This window comes from Natator depressus, chromosome 13 (genome assembly GCF_965152275.1).
Source record: "Natator depressus isolate rNatDep1 chromosome 13, rNatDep2.hap1, whole genome shotgun sequence".
In the NCBI taxonomy this organism is placed as follows: Eukaryota; Metazoa; Chordata; order Testudines; family Cheloniidae; genus Natator; species Natator depressus.
This window is the reverse complement of record NC_134246.1, coordinates 10325794-10346178: the sequence shown is the minus strand read 5'-3', so window position 1 is coordinate 10346178 and position 20385 is coordinate 10325794. Positions and strand designations below refer to the sequence as shown.

The 20385-nt window shown below is 37.7% G+C and overlaps 1 protein-coding gene across 1 annotated transcript in view; it reads right to left on the bottom strand.

Moving 5' to 3' along the window:
- The window catches only part of SYCP2 (synaptonemal complex protein 2), a 68345-nt gene that overhangs the window by 34085 nt on the left and 13875 nt on the right, over positions 1 to 20385 (bottom strand). Inside the window, 15 exon segments of the mRNA XM_074969569.1 lie at positions 1577 to 1613; positions 3201 to 3338; positions 3977 to 4403; positions 4521 to 4657; positions 4922 to 4979; positions 5099 to 5177; positions 5287 to 5382; positions 6998 to 7173; positions 8519 to 8618; positions 10249 to 10404; positions 11693 to 11767; positions 13269 to 13417; positions 14464 to 14524; positions 17329 to 17424; positions 17671 to 17716. Of these exon segments, the coding sequence (XP_074825670.1) occupies positions 1577 to 1613; positions 3201 to 3338; positions 3977 to 4403; positions 4521 to 4657; positions 4922 to 4979; positions 5099 to 5177; positions 5287 to 5382; positions 6998 to 7173; positions 8519 to 8618; positions 10249 to 10404; positions 11693 to 11767; positions 13269 to 13417; positions 14464 to 14524; positions 17329 to 17424; positions 17671 to 17716 (1831 nt within the window).

Below are 20385 nucleotides of genomic sequence, written 5' to 3'. Positions count from 1 at the left end.
GTGCAGCAGCTCCTGAGCAGCTTCAAAAACTTCTGGCGTCTAAGGAAGTGGCATCTGATGGCCCACAGGTACTGGTGAACGTGGGGGCCTCGGACTCAACTGCCTCGCCTGGGCAGGAGTTGACGCGACCCATACGGGGGATCTTGAGCTGTGGCCCATCTGGGCTTTCCCTTCCTTAGATTTAGCCAGAGGTGACCGACTGTCCAGTTTCTTTTTCTCCTGAGGCGCCAGCGAGTGAGACCGGTGCCTGCTTGCTGCTGGACCTCGGGAGGTGCCGTGTGTCCCGGGATGAGTCCTTTTTAGGCACCAAACTTTATGACAGAGCCGGGAACAAGGAAGTGTTAGGAGCCGGGTCCCCTGAGCCCGGGTCCAAATGGGGGCGTAGAGCTGCCTCCATGAGGATCAGTTTAAGCCACTGCTCCCTTTCTTTAAGAATTCTAGGGTGGAACTCGCGGCAGATCTTACAGCGATCCTTTTGGTGACCCTCCCCTAGGCACCATAAACATGAGGAGTGTGGATTGCTCTTTGGCATGCACTTCATGCAGACCACAATTTTTAAACCCCAGGGACTGTGGCATACCACGGCACAGGGGAGTCGGAAGAGGGGTAAAGACCCCCAACAACTCTAATCACTAACTACTAAGATAAACTAACTATATGCAAACAACTGGAGTTGAACTCACTTGCTAAAGCAAAGGCTACTGGGAGTTCCAGTCTACTGTCACTGGCAGTAAGAGGAACTGAGGGGGTGGCAGGTCAGCAGGGCTCTAAATTGAGCACCATGAAGGTGCAACTCCAGGGGGTGCCCAGACCGACCCAAAGGATGCAGCTACGGGAAAAATCTTCCGGCTACCGTGCACATGCATGCGCGCACACACCTGAATGGAATCAACATGAACAAGCACTTGAAGAACTTTCAGTGCACGTCTGCAGGGACACAGACAATTAGTGTACAGCAGACTACCGTGGGGTGGATTCACACCTCAGTTTGCCACAAACTGAATGTTCATGTACACAAGCCCTTAGAAATTAGTTTGTAAAATTTGTCATGAGTTTTGAGAATTCTATCTGATAGGTGTTATATAAGTATCAGTCACTATTATTATAGGTGGTACTATTAAGGAATCATATTAAACATTATTGAATAGCTATAAAAACACACCAACACATGAGCTGACACTGCTGTGAAGAAATAAGGTGGGTAGGTGCTGCAATGTACCGGTTTTGGATGTGATGTTAAAATTATGGTCCCATATGCCTGTCACTCTTGGATATCCAGATGGAGATGCAAATTAAATAGTCCATGATCATTTTAAAAATGACTGGGAATAAATCCTGTGACTTGGCTAACAGTCATTTTTAAAGGAGAGAGATTTCATATTCAGGAATGCTAGTCAACTATTGTGGAGCATCTACCAACTGCCATATTTTTATATAATTTTATACCTCATTGCTTTCTAAAGTACATTGGGATATTTCAAGTATGAAAAGTGCTATAATGAACAAGATTTTGTCTTAGATTCTAATAGATTATATCAATTTTCTATGTTAAAAAACCAAAAAACAGTAAACGTACCTTATTGACTTTGAAACCAGACTTATTTAAACGTGACCTAAAAATTTTTTATCAAATACCATCAAATGCATACCAAAAATGTGTTCAATATATTACTAATATAAATGAAAACCTTAACAAGAAAAGAAAATATTTGCTTGTATAATGTATCAGAGTTCTTCAATAACAGATTCTAAGATAACATATGACTTTATATAGTAAAAATAGGTCTTCAAATTCTAGTAACTTAGAACTTAGTCTACAAAAAAACTGCACAATTATAAGCCAAATCCAGACAACTTCATTTTTTTTCCCAATAGGCTCAAATTCTCATTACTGCACAAAGCTCAAAGGTAAAATTATAAAAAGAGCCTAAGCGACTTAAGCCTCAGTCTCATTTTCAAAAGTGAATTAGACCATAAGGGTCAAAGTCCCATTGACTTCCAATACTTTGGAAAAAAAATTTTAAACTAAGTGATTTAGGAGCCTAAGAGTAAAATTTTCATGGTGCTTAAGTGTCAGATTTTTAAAGGTATTTAAGTGCCTAGATATACATAGGGGCCTAGAGGGATTTTCAGACACAGCTAGGTGCCAGACTCCCATTGATTTCAGTGTGTTAGGTTCTTTTAAAAATTTTTACCCCAAGTCGCTGTTCTTTGTGTAGGTTTGCTGCACCTGAAGCAAAGGGCCCGATTCTCTGCCAGTGTAAGCTGATACAGTAGCAGGGAGCTACACCCATTTAAACTGGCAAAAAAATTGTCCCAGAATCCTTCATCCCCAGGCAGCAACATCTGCACCCCTAACATATTGGGATAGGTAGTGCTGAAAATCTGTGTAGTCACAGAACCAATAACTATACATCCCAGCCCCCAAAATTCCTTCCACTATTGTTGGAGCTCCTAGCATTCTCCATTTCTGCATAGCAGAAGAGAACCAATTCCAGGGAGAGCTGGGCAGGAACTGCCTGCAAACAAATAGTAGTTAGAGTGAACTAAGTTACAAACCCGTAACTGCCAAATATCATGAGTTACGCTGCAAACATAAACTCAAGTTATTTTGTGTTACTGTTTTCATTTTTCAAAATAATTTTCATAACCAATTTTACAACATATATTGATGCATTTGTTCACAATTAGATAAATATAAACATTATTTAAATTGTGATTGATGACCTGATTCTCAAAGGTGCTGAGAAACAACTGCTCCCATTAAGTCAATCGAAGACGCAGGTGTTAAGCATCACTAAAAATCACACCTTTATGTGATTAAGTTTACATACAACCAAATTATTGTAGCCTTTAAAAGGAACTTTGAGCGTCACAGTTCCTCTGCTAGTGCTCTAAAAATAGCAGTACAGGCAGCACTTTAAAGTTGTAGCTCGTGCTCTGTCTATACAACTATTTTCAGAGCCCTAGAGCGAGCCCAAGTCTATCAACCTGGGCTGGGAGGCTTGCTTCAAAATCCTTACTCACAAACTGGGCTTAGCTGAGCTTGTCCTCCACCTTTTCACACAGATTTATGATCTGGATAAACCAAACTAGGCTGCATAGGGGCTTTATGTGCTCTTTCTTCTTTGCAAGCGCACAAGGAAGTAAGTCACAATCAAGCTGTTCAAACTATTATAAGAAAACAATTTATACCATACCTGTTATTAGCTAAAAATTCTCTTGCTTTTCTTGCATGTTCGATATCATCCTTTTGTTTATATCTGTCACTGATTTTACTTATTATTGATTCTATTGTTTCAGCCATTTCTTTAGATTTTGCTTTCTGTAACAACAGACTTTGTAAATAACCTGTTAACTCTGACAGTAAACTTTATACAATAAAAGGGTAGAGCGGCAGTTTGGGTACAAAGACTCCATGTAGTTGGCTCTCGACACCCATAGATCCCTCAGGATCACCAGGCTTGAGGGCAGCTTTTCCACAGGAAGAAAATCACACCCCTCTACTTGAACAATGTAAGGAAGCCTTCACAGAAATTTCCCCACAAAATTACCACAGCTTTCGATGCAAGTGGCAACAATCTGGACATTTTTATCAGTAAACCAGCTCCATTTAATGGACAGTTTAAAATCCTGTCTCTGACCCAATATTTAAATACGGTTGGGCTTGCATTGGGATGTTTCATCAGGGATCTTGATTTAAATTGTAACAGTCACAGGTGCCACCAGAACAAAGGACTGGTTCATATTTTTAAACAAAAGGAACCCCCTGAAATCAAAATAGATAAATATTTTAAATTTTCAGCACAAAACATAGATAAAAATGAGTTACATTTGAAAATATGGTGGTCCCCTTATTCTTCTGCATTAGTGTAAACTAAATGATGAACAAATTTAGAAATAAGCAGAATTAAAAATATGCTATTGAGGCTATATTGAAATATTGAAAATATGGTGGAAAGAACACTGAAACTACATCATTCCCTTTATTGCTAAGTCAGAGAAACCAAGATGAAAATCTATCACCTTCTCAGATTTTTTATGATTTGTAGTCCCTTTTCTAAAAGAAACATCAACTTCCTCCATAGAATTTCTGGCCAACACTAATTTTGTTGAAGATCCCAGAGATTTTTCAGTCATTTTACTTGGATAAACTGATTTAAAAGATGTTTCAGGTGTGCTGGGAACTTCTTTTGCCTCTGTACTTCGTATTTTCTGTTCTAAATGCTTAGAACTGTTTAGTGTTTGTCCTCTGTGTCTTACGCAGTTTTCTTCTGGTTTTTTGGTTTCATTTTGTTGCTTCTTTGATATTTTTCTACTCTGAGCTTGTTGTTTTGGAGAAGTACTTTCAAATATTGAATAGAAAGCTTTTTGTTTGGCAGCTCTTTCACTGAGAACAGGAACTAATGCAAACAAGAAAATAAAATCTTTTTAAGATAAAAATTTATTAAAAAGTTTGAACATAAAAAATATAATTTGCCATTCACAAATACTTATTACTAACAGGGCATAAAGTTAACCTTTTTGGAATGTATGTCCTGATGATGTACTTCTCTTCTGCTTGTCACACTTCGTTATAAGCTTCTCAGGTACAGAGCATGCCTGTTTTTTCCAGATTTTATTTTTATCAGCAGAACTTTCCAAAAGACCAGGCAATCTACAAAAATAATCCTATTTTATTTACACTAAATTGCAGAAATTTGGTCATTATTGCTAAATGTAACAGGTTTACAAATAAAAACACTGCTGGTTAATTAAAATTAATATCATGGAAATGCAGGGCTGAAAGAGATCTCTGGAGATCATTATCAAAATCTCAGAAGCACTGTCTTTGGCAATACTTGCACATATAGCTCTCAAAAGGTTTTTTTTTTTTTTAGATAAAACAAACAGTTATTTAGGGTGGTTTTCTAATACTTACAAAGGTTTGTCATTTCTGCCTACTGGCTGAGAATCAGGAACAATATCTAATAGTTCATCTAAATGAAACATATTAAATTTGATATTAAACATTAAATTTTCTCAGTTTCTTTTGTAAAAATATGAAAACAGAATGATTTTAAAAGAGTATTGTCAACATTTGCAAAAAAGTGCTCACGTAGTGTTTCTTTTTGGCTGGTCTCACTGCCTGCCTCATTTTGTATCATTTCCAAAACTTTTTCAGCTGACATATGCTGCTGAAAAATTACAAAAAATATATTGGAGTGGAGATATACATTGTTACATACAAAAATACATTTAGAATAGAAGTTTTTTTTAATGTTAGAAAATAATGGCTCCCAAAACCTTTTCAGATAGTTTTGCCTCATTTCTGATTCTTGTTTTGCTGGTATTCTGCCAAGTCTCACAAAATACATTGTCGAGTACAGAGCCATCTCTACCCTAAAAAGCAAAAGTCAGTAATGTTAAGTAAGGAAGTAATTTTACTATTAAAGAATAAATTTTGGAAAACTATTTTTGTGATTCTTACAAAATGTTTTTCAGACAGTGTGGTTCTACCCTGAAAAATTGGTTTGGAATCCCAAAATATCATTTTTACATATTCATTGTGTCTCAGTAATTTCTAATGACATTTGTTCAAATTAAAGTAAAAATATGTTTTTCCACCTCCAAGCCCCACAAACTCAACACAGTTCTGACAGTCAAACTGAGATCTTTTCATCTCACACCAGTAAGAGAGATTCTTCAGGGTAAATTATACCCTCAGCTATACCAGTGCAAAACCAGTGTCTTCAGGTTAAATACTCAAGTGACATCTGTGCAACCCCATTAACCTTTAGTCTGAGGGTCTGATCTGAAGCACAATGAAGTAAACAGGAGTACTTCCATTGACTTCAATAGGCTTTGGGTCAGGCCACCAGTTTGCAGAAATGTCAGTAATACCATAATTTGGACACAATGGCATTTCACAGATGTAGATGATGGTATTGTTTGTTCCTTAACATATTTCATAATGACAGCGGAATTTTAATAAAGTTGAGCAGTTCAAGAGATGGTTTTCCAGAGAATTAGGTGCACAATTAAATTACATGCACAAAATATGCTCATTCAAACTCAGGGATTGTGTATAGAAACAAGCTTAATACATTTGATCATGCAACTATCTGATTTGCCCAAACATCTGTAGTAATTGTGTTCATAAAGTAGAAACACAATCGGACAATTAAACTGTCTAAAATTTGGCACTAAAAATCTTTGGTTGTTGTGTTTTGATAGCACTGCAGAGGTAGAGGCTGGATATAAATAGGCCACACCTTTATCTTCTCCATTTCTTTAGATTCGCATTGTCCTTGAAACTTTGCAGTAAAAATGTGATCACTTCAAAAAAAGTCTGTTTTGCAATTTAAAAATTAATGCATGTAAATGTTTTCTGTATTAAATGTCAGTAACGTAAAACTATCCTATTAGTCAAAAAAAGCTCATTAACCCTTGAACACTATAGCATATGGGGACTATTATGCTGAGTGAACTGGAGATTCCAATGGATAAAAAATTGACAGATTGTGTATGAGGATTGGAAAGGAATAAGCAAGTTTGCCAGAGGGTGAGAGTAGGTATGGTCAGCCTTGAGGGATAAAATGCAGATCTTAGAATAATTTTACAGATGGAAGGTGGGTGAGGTATTCCCTCACGCATCTTGTCTCTCTAATATCCAGGGACCAATACAGATATAATTGCAAATATAATTTTATAGGTATCCTTGTTTGCCAGTAGGAGTCCTGTTCAGTTTTATCCAGCTGAAAGCTTGAATCTGAAACAAGGCAGGATTTAGAAAAAAAAAGGATTTAGAGGGGAAAAAAATAGAGATCTGCAAGACCACTTTTGTATAGGCACAAAACCTGATAAGACCAGTAAGTATTATGAAGAAAATAAAAGATGAAAATGGATTATTCTTTTCTAAAAAGTGAAGTATTGATTACAAACACAATGAGATCACAAACACAAGCTTGCTAAAGTATGAATTAGGAAGAACAGATAGTATAAATATGTTAATTACTTTTTCTGCAGCAACATTACGCCTTTTAAGAGAGTCAGCTATAGAAGATATATGTGGTCCAGTATGCTCTAGATCTAAATTCTTTGTTCCACTCTCAGTTATTCTGTTAATGTTATTTTTTTCAGAAGAGCTCATCATTTGCAAAGGCAGTTTAAAGCGGGCCTTGCGGGGAGTTGCTGAAAACAAACCAAAGACACTTTAATTTTACTTTTTCCCAATGGCATCACAACATTTAAAGGCTGTTTCTCATCACTACATTCATTTAATAAAGTTTTAAACAATTTTAACCTAATTCTGATATCACACAAGTGAAAATCAAAAATTATGCCAGTGAAATTACGGAAGCTACACTACTGGATAAGAAGATAAGGATTCTGTGTACTGAAAGAGGCATGAGTCCTGTGAAAAAGAGTATGTGATCATGAAATTAAAGTCTTTATCATAATGCATATGCACAGAGAAGTCAACTAAAGGTAGCATAGGCAACCTTAATTCTGGCATTTCCTAACTTTAGAATGCTTGGCTTTGCAACTTTATTATGCTTTTAACTTAGCTTTGTATGTTATACATAGTATGAGGATACTGTGCATTTGACGGGATTCTGTGAGAAAGCTACATCAATGAATGTTCCTCAATCACCCTCTCCTCTCACATTTCTCCTGTCACCCTCTCCTGTCCCTAACCCTCTCCTGTCACATTTGAGCTCTTACTGGCCTTTCTCCTAAGCAGCTTCTGTGTAAAGGGAAAGGAGCAAGTGATGGAAGCCTACTAAAGTGGGTTTGCCAGTGAGAAGATGATGGCGGTGAGCCAGGAGTGACTGGGGAAAGGTTCTCCTGCACTTCCTCCTCTATCAGTGATTCTCTTCTGAAGAGAATGTAAGCAGTTCTAGACCTGGTTTCCTCTGCCCAGACCTGCAGTTCTCCCGCACCTCCTCAGTCAGCAAGATAGTCAGATTGTTCTTGAAGAGACAAACAAAAAGTGCGAGGGAAAAGGTGCTACTGAATGACTCTCACAAAGCTGGTGATGTGCCTTGTCAAGAAGACAAGAGTAAAGTTTGGTTGATTGGTGTACAAATGGGGAAGAACAGAAGTTTCACTGTGATTGCTGTAGATATTGTAAACACTGTGATTCCTGAGAATGCTGCCCAATATTATTTATGAAATGCCACTTATTTATATTTGAGTTTCCTGAAAATGATACTTAATACACCAATGAAGGTGGAAGAGTTCCTTACAATTTTCACTTCAGAATCTCTTCAGGGCTTTGAGTAGTATGGCATAGAAATTTAAGGATTATGCATTTGCTGGGGAGATCCCATGAATAACATTTTAGCCTTGTTTCCATCTCCACAAACATATCATAGTTCATGCCTGATTGTGGTAACATAATGCAAGTTTTTCTATAGGAAGTGTTAAATACCAGTACATAATGTCTCAGGTAAAGAAATTAGTTTAAATTACAAGTAAAGTACAAAAACTATTTTAAACTTATTTTTAACATTAAACATAAATATCAACTTACACGTATTGACAAATACCAATGGGCTCCTCAGAGGCAATCCACCAGTACCTGGGACAATCACTGATGCTTCAGACACTTTCCTTTTAATCGGTGTAGTAATCTTGAAATACATAAAAAAGGCAAACAATACATTTTAATACCACAGCTTAGGACACCATGGGGTTTTTTTTATATTTCTTGAAGTCAGTCAATATTTTAACTATCAGTGACTCAATTTTTGCACGCTGTGCGGATGGCAATGTGTAAAGTTTTACTTCTCAAATATTAAGAGAATAATGTGACATAAAATAATGAGTTTTAATTAGCATGTAATTTGTAACTGAGATCAGGAGTTGGGATTTTCTGAAGTAATTCAGCAAGGGCCAAATCCGCTTCTCAATACATAACACAAGCACATCCACAAGTAACTGGATGACTACAAGGAGTTCCACTGGTGTCAGAATCCATCAAGTAGGCTGTCATGCAGCAGTAGAGCCACTCAGTTGCTATATTTGTAACTTTAAGGCTGCAGAACCACTGTGTGGAATAATGACTAGTGAACCCATGTACTCACAAATTCACTGATTCTGTTCCTCCCATGGCCTAGCTTACAGTATCCGCTATGCACAGGAAGATACACACAGAGTTGTGCTCTGAGTACACAAGGGATGCAGATCCTCTTTACAGACTTCTCACATCCTCACCTAGAGCTGCATTCTGTGTGTGGGTGTATGCGTGCACAAGTGTATGTGTGTGAGAGAGAGAGACCTGACTCTAGTGAGAAATGTTAATACTGAGGGTTTTTAACAGACCAGCAAGGGGTTAAAATATACTTAGACCTCCATCTACCACGGGAGACCCAAATATATAAAAAAAATTAAGAAAACATTCTAAAGATCCTTCTCAGAGTTGCAGGGGGCCTATTTAAAAATAACATTTTATATTTTATTAATTTTTAAATCAAAAAGCTAAAAATTCAGAAAGATAGTTAACCTTCAGTTATATAGCCTAGTGATAATTAGTATTAAGTTAAGTGCCAATGTTGGCATGAGAACAAATGAATATAAACTGGCATCAACAAGTTTAGGCTTGAAATTAGATGAAGGTTTCTAACTGTCAGAGGAGTGAAGTTGTGGAACAGCCTTCAAAGGCTGTGAGGGCAAAAAACCTAAGTGGTTTCGAAACTTAGATTGATAAGTTTATAAGTCACATGGCCATTTTGCAACTGCTAGTAGCAAATATCCCCAACAGCTGGAGATTGGACACTAGATGGGGAGGGTTCTGAGTTACTACAGTGAATTCCTTCCCAGGTGTCCAGCTGGTGGGTCTTGCCAACATGCTGAGGGTCTAACTGATTGTCTTATTTACGGTTGGGAAGGAATTTTCCCCCAGGTCAGATTGACAGAGACCCTGGGGTTTGGGTTTTTTTGCTTTCCTCTACAGCATGGGTCACTTGCTGGTTTAAAGTTGAGTAAATGGTGGATTCTCTTTAAGTTGAATCCTTTAAATCATGATTTGAGGTTTTCAGTAACTCACCCAGAGGTTATGAGTCTATTACAGGAGTGGGTGGGTGAGGTTCTCTGACCTGCAAAGTGCAGGAGGTCAGACTAGATGATCATGACTGTTTTGTCTAACCTTGAAGTCTATGAACTGCAGTGTAACTACAATATATTAATCATGGCTCTATAACCGAGAATTTAATTTAATTTTTATTTATGCTAAACTATTTCTGTTTTGATAAACATACTTACCTTAGATTGAATATTTTTGCAGTTCTCTTGGTTAGTTTTTTTATTCTGATTCCTTTGTTGTACAGGAAGTTTTTGTTTTACAGACTTATTGGATTTCCCTTCCATTCCTGATTTTTCTTTCAAGCAAGGTGACAATTGACTTTCCGGTACAAGAACCTACTCAGTATTTTGGGAAAAATGACATCACATGTAATTTTAATATATTATTTTAAAATAAATAAAAAGCGCACAATTCCACAAAACCTTACTTAAATAGTAGCCTTGTTAACGTCTGTTAAACTTTTCACATGCAGTATGACTAGACAAGTGGGAGAGTTTGCAAGAACAGGCCCTAAATAATACTGCTGGGTTCATCACTGCTTACAATCTTTTGTATGTAACTCTGGTCCACCACTGCAGCTTCTCTCACGACTGTCTTCCTACTTGCAAGGTGAGTAGGGGTTTATGTGGAACATGGCACGAAAAGGTGAGGGGAAAAATACAGAATGAATTGTAGGAAGGAAATGGGGCACTACAAACTCTACTCAGATTGGTTTGCTTTCAAAGTTCCTGACTTAGAATGTTTTAATGATTTCCTCTGCAGCTCCCCGCCCCCCCACATTCACTACATCTGTGTATTTTGGCCTTGTCTATTCTAAATTTTCCTCCTAAAATTTCCCAGTGATGTAGGTCCACTCATAGTAGCAGCAGCTACTACAAATAATGCACTGGTGTCTGCGAGTGGTACCCACCATATTTGAATAGACCTGCTATAAAAGTGTTAGACAACCTAGTTGTTAAAATGCCAGCCGCTTCTTGGAGCCCCGTCTATAGCATAACTCTCATCATTGCTGCCACTGGAGGGAAATTTAAGGAGTGTGGAAGACTAGTGGCTCCAATTCTGGAAAACACTTAAACATGTGCTTAAGCGCATTCCTATTCAGGAAAACGTGCTATCCTGAATATGGTTATGTATAAAGTTTCCTGAATCATATTAATTGTTATCATAGCCACTCAGTGAGTTTTCTTTGCATAGATTTTGTCTAAATAGCTTTATGATTTGTATGTTGCTGGAGCTTTTTGAAAAAATAAATACAAGATTTCTATTTAAGAAAACAAAATAAAAAAAGTTTGTTATGTTAGTTATTTATCTATCTTCCAACCATTTACTATCTGCCTTAAAAGCCCATCTGTTCTTATCATGATTTATAACAACCAAACTGGCTCATAAGCAAGAGAATTGCTGGCTATTGGAGAACATCAACATAAGAGAAATACCATGTTAAATGTCTTTAGGTTTGATCATGACGACTACAACCAATAGAGAAATCCATCTAACAAAATGCATCATTTATGACAGCCTGTCTCCTCTCTCAACTGTGTAAGGCCCCTGAAAAGACACATGATTTGGGGCTGAAAATCCCCATGATTAAAATAATTTTCCAATCAGAACTGTGTAACGTACCTGTGATCCACTTTCATCAAAAATTATATGAACTGATGTTTTGGCAACTGATGTGGCTTGCTTCTTGGTAAATCCCTACAAAACACAAATAATTAATGTAAAATATACATTTGTTCTATCTTCTAATCTTTCTCATCTTTTTCTATATGAATCACAAATAAAACATTAAGTTCATAGGGTTATATAGTCCTCAACTCAGGTTACTCCCACATAGGGGAAAATATTTCAACTTTGCACCAGATGAGTTTATTATGAATTCTTCCATAAGATGGAGTTTAGGGAAGAGCAGTTTGATAATCCACACAAGTAACAGGGAGTTAAGTTCTTCAAATCAGCAAATCTTAGGATATCCAGAGGCACATGGTCATCTATGTGGAGTCCCACAATGGCTCTGGGTCACAGAAACTTCTGGCTTCCTGGGAGCAAATTCTCCTGCCGTAGTGCAGTCAGTGATTCCTCTGGAAGCCACTGGTACTAGAATTCCCCTTATGGGATGTTCCACATCATGGAGGCGGGTGAGGTTTATTAATGTCCTACTAAAGAATGCACTATTATGTTCCCAGAAACCCCCTACTTTATGGGAGAGGTGATGTAGGCAACATCTGTCGTACCATTCTTTCTCTTTCCCAACTCAAGGAACCCAAATCCTACAGAGAGACTTTTGCAAGGTTGAGAGGGAGCCACCAAAGCAGCAGTGTTTCCTACTGAGGCTCCCCCCACCAGGATTTGACTGCTTTCGTTCCCTCCATCTGCAGAGAAGGATGGGACAATATGGTCCATGATTTGTATGGCAAGGTTGTTGGTCCACATTCACTTGTAAGAAATGTGGTACACTGAAATACATGACAATGAAAAGAATGAGAATGAAATTCAGAAGGAATCTCTGGAATCTTTAGAAAGGCCTTTTCTTATCTAAGAAAGAATAAAACAAAAATGGACAAAACATTTTCACCACAGGGATTCCAAATTCTTGTTTGTATTTAAATAGTCTGTACAGTCTATGAAGCCAATTAGGCAAGTTAGACAGGAGGTGGCCCTGTTACATACTGACTTAAACTAATTCTTTGGTTTAACATTAATTCAGGCCCAGATTAATAGAATGGAAAAAGGTCCCTCCCTGTTCAAAAACCACACACATTTATTTACCGAGTTGCTAGTTTGCATGCACAATTACTGGGGTTGTGCTCATAACAGTGGTAAATACATGGCAAATACACAGTTAAATGTCCATGTGCATGCATTCACTGCCTTTGCGTGCATCCAATAATTGCACATACATTTTTTCAGACACATAATACTATAAATCTTCGTCTCAACCTCTATCATGTCCAATTAAACACCAATTATAAATAGCCCACTAAATTCAATTGCAGTATATTTTAAAAGCTGTTAACCCTTAACAGAAAAGCTTATAATAGAAATGCTGGAGCATCTATTGTGAAAACGTTAGTAAGCATCTCAATACATAACAAGTATCAATAAAGAAACCATCTTAAAATAACAGATCCACAGTGAAATCATTTTTTTTTTCAGTTGGACATAAAATGCTGAAAAAGGAAGAAAATTTAAGTCTTACCTTACATTTATTTGCACCATAAACTTTTCGGACCACTTCCATGATTTTCAAGACAGGATCAAAATATAGGAACATTTGCTCCCCTTCTTGATTACCCACAGTTACTGGATTTTTTAGAATTATTGTTAGTAACTTCTTTGACTCTTTTTCTGCACAAAGATGAAGCATTCATTAGTCTTCAAACACTTCTTGTTTAGCACTTGAAAGAACATGAAACTCAGTTGAATTCTAGAGTTATCAATTTGCCTACCTGCTGCTCGCTAATCAAAACTAAATTGGATTATATTTAAATGAAACAATTCAAAGTTCAACTGTATGAAAAATAGTTATTTTTCTAAAAAATAAAGTACTTTCAAAGATATTTACTGTGTTTTCAGGCTAATTAATAAGTACTGTAGAAAGTATGGTTTAATTCTTTACATTTTTTATAATTTTCTGGAAAACGGGCCAGATTCTTCACTGCCTTGCAGTTTGTGTAGTTGGTAACACCTGGGTAAAATGACAAGTGGGTGTAAAATACTGACAGTGTTGTACATGAGTACAGATTTCCAATCTGATAGCATTTTGCACCCATTTTGTAAAGGTTTACGTGACTAAAAGGCACTGAAGAAATCAAGCCCAATAATATTTATATTCCCTGTCACAATAATTATAATAGCAGAACAAGTTAATTTTATTCTCCCAATAAAATCCTTGCAATACCATTATATTTTCCAAAATTTTGCAATAATTTGATAAATCAGGATTCGAAGAGTTTTATAACTTATAATGCATCACTCTTTCATGCTGTGGGCTTTTCCTTAATATATGCTTATAAATAATTTATAACATTTTAAAATAAGTCAAAACTGTATATTTAATGTGCATGTCCAAATATAATTAATTATGCAAATCAGGTAGATGCAAAGAAATCATAATTAGCCACTTGTGAACAGTCACCCAAAATATGTATGCAGCTGTGGTAACTGCACAAGGAAATTAAGCATGCATTTTGCAGAGCAACTGCGCAACTAACAACAAATCCATATAAATGCATAGGTTTGAAGTTCTTGAAAGCAATGAGAATTATTCTCATTTAAGAACTGAGTAAGGACTTTAGGATTTCATCCAAAGTAACTCAGAATACCAAATTAATTTACAGTTAGGTAGACAGAATAATTTAGGAGTAAAAGAATACATTCATGTGTGTCAGTACCTTCAAGACTGTACTTTTCTACCTCTTCTTCAGGTATGCTGACTGTTTCCCATTGTTGATCCTCAAACGAAAAACAAGATGTTTTGAAAATAAAAACTCATATTAAATGATAAATCAATTAAATGTAAATACGCATTATTACAATTATTCTTTAACAATAATATCCTGAACCATCAAGACATTTGTGACATAAAATTTTTTATTGATATTTCAAATCCATCAATTCAGAACAAACTGGAATGGATGTAAAGAATGTATTCTGAATGAAGGAGCTGAAATGCAGAAACTAAAATTCTATAAAAGGAAAGGTATTTCTCACATCTGAACTCTCAGACTCACCAGTACAAAAACTTATGATATCTGGCAACAGTGTGAGATAGTATGGGGCAAAGGACAATAAAAGAATAAGTTCAGGAGAGTTCAAAGTCTCAACAGTAACATCTAGTGGCTGCTGAAACAGAATAGCTAACCTCTAACAGAGAATAAATGAACAAACGGAATTCTAAAAAGTACTCTTAGGATGGGCTCTCCCTTTTCTGTCCAGGAAGCCATCATAGCCCTACTTGTGGAAAATAGCTTCTCTCTTCAGCATGGTATGCCTCTGAAACACAATACTCAGTCCTCCTAGCAATGAAGGATTCCCACATTTTCCAAAAATTCTAATACAAATATATGTGACCTGCCAACATTTTACAAATTCTTGCAATAAAATGGAAACATCTGTCTAATATGAAAAGAATGCCATACAGTGTAGAAAGCACTCTCCTCCATCTGTGCATAAGAACAAAGTAGAAGTATGCTAAGTGAATCAAAATGCATGCAGTATTCCTTAAAGATCACTCATCTGTCAATATTAATCTCAGCCTATGCCTCATCAATAAAGCTAAAGTGCCCACCCCCGGGGTCCTACTTGGAGTACTGCAGATGTGCAGAAGAAGTGAATGACAAAATTCGTGAAGCGCATGGAAACTAAGGATTTGAGCGCAATCCTATTACTCTGGAAATTAGGGGTAATCTTATGAGGAACAACATCTTTATCTTGCAAATGAAGAACAGATCGCTTGTCCAACGACATATATCTTAATACTTCAGCTGTATCTTTCCCAGACAGATGATCACTTTAAATAGGCAAATAAATAAAACTAGTATTTCAAGGAAGGTCTGAACAAAACACTTTTCTGGACACATTCACCATCATATGACAAACTGCATGAACCCTATGTGGAATTGTCAGAAAAAAGAGGCATGTTGCAAAGACAGTGGGTATGTTTACACTGCAATGAAAAACCTGCAGCTGGCCAATGCCAGCTGACTCAGGCTCCCGGGACTTGGGCAGTATCGACTTCCAGGCTCAGGCAAGAGCCCAGGCTTCAGCACCTTGTGAGGTGTGAGGGTCCCAGAGCTTGGGTGCCAGCCCAGGCCCGGGATCTGGTACCCTCCCACCTCACAGGGTCCTAGAGCCCAGGCTCCAGACTGAGCCCAGAAGTTTATGCTGCAATGAAACAGCCTTGCAGCCAGAGCCCTGCAAGCCCGAGTCAGCTGGCATTGGCCAGCTACGGCTGCCTAATTGCATCGTAGACATACCATGTGAGATTTGATCAGGACCATCTCAGTTCAGAAAAATAAAAACTGGCAGCTTAAACAGAGAAATTAAAATCTATGTTGAAAGTCCTATCATACTTCCATCAAGAGGTGCTAAACATATTGCCATACCAAATGCAGAGATGACTTGGTTCGTGGGAAGAAGTTGCAATTACTGGGTCAACTTTAGGGTCAGACCACTATGGTGCTTTTGGGCAGTTATACAGTTTAGAAGGAAGGTGGATAAAAAATAAATTGCTATTTTGAAATAGGAGTAAATCAAAGATAAATTCAACTCCTACTATCAGTAGATTTATCCACGTTTTCTTTCTTTTGAAATAAAGTTAGATTGTCATTCACCTTTTTTCAAGGAAAAAAGAAGAATAACTGAGTGTACTGGTCATATGCCTATTCACCTAGAGAAAATCTTGAACTTCCTAAATTCAGAAGCCCCATAATATAAAAAATGACTTCTGATGAAAACACTAACTTAAGCAGCAATTTGAGTTTTCCATCATATAAAGGGCTTCTTGTATACCTAAAGCAATAGGTGAGAGGATTAAAGCCATCAATGAAAGAATATGGTTGCTAATTTATTATCTCCAGGATATGCTGACTTTCATTTGAATGTTAGGAACCCTGTGGATCAGAACTTGAAGAGCAGAAGTGCCCACTCTGACTCCTTTGGTGTGAGTGACATTTCCAAAGATGAAATCAGAACATCTGATGCAGACCCACTAAGCAATGAACAGCTGCAAATTAGATTCAGAGGGAAATTCTTAGTTTTAACAGCCTGTAATTTTTACTATGCTGAAGTTGTACACATCTAATGTGAAAAAACATGTAAGGGATTTAGCAAATGAAAGAATCCCAACTGAAGTTGAACTGATGTGTTATGGCTGATCGATCAGTAATGCCACTGCCTATCTGAAGGAGGACACATAAAACAGATTGTCAAACAACTTAGGCATAGAACTGCACAGGAAATTGTGTGTATAAACATATTACAAAATGTGGGACACAATTTCCAAGTCGGTAAAAACCTCATGGAATAATGCTGTAAATTGGTACTTGCAATCCATTTTCTCTTAATATTTATGTTTTAAGAATAAGCGAGATACCATCTATGTATTTCCACTTAGCACTTATTTTAAAATGAACTGTACTGGTTTGCAATACACTCTCCAATTTCACAGTAGTGCTGAGAATGTCCCTTTCCGGGCTAATTGTTTTGTTTGGAAAAAAAAAAATTTTTTTCCATATGATCAGGGAAAGTGAGCTTACTTCATCATCTGCTGCAACATAGAAGGATATACTTCGGCTACCAACATTAAAATCAATCCAAAATTCTTCAAGATTTTCATCCAAAGGTATCTGTAGCTAAAATATTAAAAAATTAACTTAGAAGGAACAGGAGGTTCCCAAAATAATATATTATAACACAAAAGTAGGTAATTTAAACAATTTAAACAAACCTTAAATACATACAAGATGTCTGTACAGCACTTTAAAATAATCTTTGTTTTACTCTCTGTGTATTCCAATTGTTCTCTACTTACAGACAGAACTATACATTAGATGTATTAAGGGAAAATCTATACAATTCACAATAAAGTTGTAATTTACCTCATGTTTATCAAGGATTGCTGACAAACAAGGATATGTAAAAACCCTATAAGAAAAATACTTAGTAAATCTTTTTGCAAAATTATGTACATTACTTTATACCTAGACTAGAACAACATAAAAATAATGGGTTAGTTCCCCTTCCCGCTGCCAAAAAATTCTACTTCAGAGAAAAAGAGTTGAAAGCAATCAGTGCGACAGTCAAGGAAGGTGGACTATCCAAAACTTGCCCTCTAAAAAGTAAAAAAATTACATGTATGCATGTCACAGTCTCTGGGTTGGCTGCTGTTGCGGAGATCCTTTCTTTCCCTCTCCCCCAAATGCATCTCTAGTGCCTCCACTTCTCTTTGGGATGGGGCCCCATGGCCCAACCACTCTCTGACGTTGTCTTTGGGTTACATCCTGCCCCTGGTTGCTAACCATATTACTTAGCTGGCCCAGTGGGCTTGGCATCTGGAAGGGTTTTCCTCTGGCAGCCTCTGGATAACAACACTATGTAGTGACACAGAAGCAGCTTCTCCAAAACAAAGTATGATTTATTTTGCCAAAAGGTACACAATGCTTAGAGAAGAGGACTAAAATAACAAATGGTCCTGCTTTGAGCAGGGGGTTGGACTAGATGACTTCCTGAGGTCCCTTCCAACCCTGATATTCTATGATTCTATGAACAAAAAGACCTATATACATTGTCTTATCCATGCTTGCCATTCCCCTTGAGCCCCTAGGCAGACATGACTTAGCTTTGGTGTCTCCCATTCTCTTGGAGATCAGATTGAAGCCTGCTTTCTGTTTGGGGAAGGAGGGAGGTGGACTAGATGACCTCTTGAGGTCCCTTCCAGCCCTACATTTTTAAGGTTCTATGACCCTGGCTCGCAATCGGTCTCTGCCAGTCTGCAGAATAAACTCTCTGTGTCAACTTCATGGCATGCTGACCACTCCCCCAACCCTTGCAGTGGGACCTTTTCAAGTGGTCAGGTCTTTTGATCTTCCAGGGTCTTTGCCTTGGCAAACAGCCCAGTTGCCAGAATCGGATCGGAAGAGTCCCTCTTCACGGCTATAAATCTGGCTATTGCATTTGAGAAGCAGCTCCTCACTGAGGCCATTGTTTTATCTTTCCTGCCTGGTTTCCTTAACAACTCCTTTCATCTAACTATGCATTCAGGCAGGATACTATGACACAGATACACTGAAGGGCATATGATAGTTATAAAAATATAACTACTTTCCAGTTTTCCACAATGCACCCTCACAATTTAAGCGAAAACAGAATTGGGCTGCAATAATTTTAAAATAAGAACTGAATAGACCCTTGATGTGAGTGCATATCACATAACCACTGAACTATCCTGCCAACTCATAAGACTAAAATGACATGTGGAGTACCCTCAACATATATATATTTCTTCACCTCTGCTAGGTCCGACCTCTCCAACAGGTATCATCCTGGACTAGTGCATTATCTCAGTCTAAAGATAGCCTAAATAAAAGGAATCATGGGATAAGTGATATATAGCCATATTCTCAGCTGATGTAAATTGGTGTAAGTCTATTGGAATCAATGATAATCTGACCCACAGTACTTAAGAGAGCCACCTTCTTCCAGGACTAGAAAGTCTAAGGATCTTGCAATAGAGACATAAAGTATGTGATTGCAGACAATGCATGTATGACCTTGTTTCCATTCATCTTGCGCCAAAGAGAGAGAACTGAACACTTCTGTTTCTTATTTCTTAGTTATTTTTAAAAACGGTAATACTCTTTGCATGTATTTCTTGTAATAGTTATTCCCTAACAATCCTAACTTTAAGTTATCTTTTTTTAAACACACACTTGGGAATTTTACAAAAAGAAAAGGAGGACTTGTGGCACCTTAGAGACTAACCAATTTATTTGAGCATGAGCTTTCGTGAGCTACAGCTCACTTCATTGGATGCATACTGTGGAAATTGCAGAAGACATTATATACACAGGCACCATGAAACAATACCTCCTCCCACCCCACTCTCCTGCTGGTAATAGCTTATCTAAAGTGATCATCAAGTTGGGCCATTTCCAGCACAAATCCAGGTTTTCTCACCCTCCGCCCCCCCCCAGACAAACTCACTCTCTTGCTGGTAATAGCCCATCCAAAGTGACCACTCTCTTCACAATGTGCATGACAATCAAGGTGGGCCACTTCCAGCATAAATCCAAGTTTAACCAGAACGTCTGGGGGAGGGGGGGGGTAGGAAAAAACAAGGGGAAATAGGCTACCTTGCATATGCATATGCAAGGTAGCCTATTTCCCCTTGTTTTTTCCTACCCCCGCCCCCAGACGTTCTGGTTAAACTTGGATTTATGCTGGAAGTGGCCCACCTTGATTGTCATGCACATTGTGGGGAGAGTGGTCAGTTTGGATGAGCTATTGCCAGCAGGAGAGTGAGTTTGTGTGTGTGTGTAGGGGGGGGGGTTAGAAAACCTGGATTTGTGCTGGAAATGGCCCACCTTGATTATCATGCACATTGTAGGGAGAGTGGTCACTTTGGATAGGCTATTACCAGCAGGAGAGTGAGTTTGTGTGTGTGGTTTTTGGAGGGGGGTGAGGGGGTGAGAGAACCTGGATTTCTGCAGGAAATGGCCCACCTTGATTATCATACACATTGTGAAGAGAGTGGTCACTTTGGATGGGCTATTACCAGCAAGAGAGTGAGTTTGTCTGTGGGGGGGCGGAGGGTG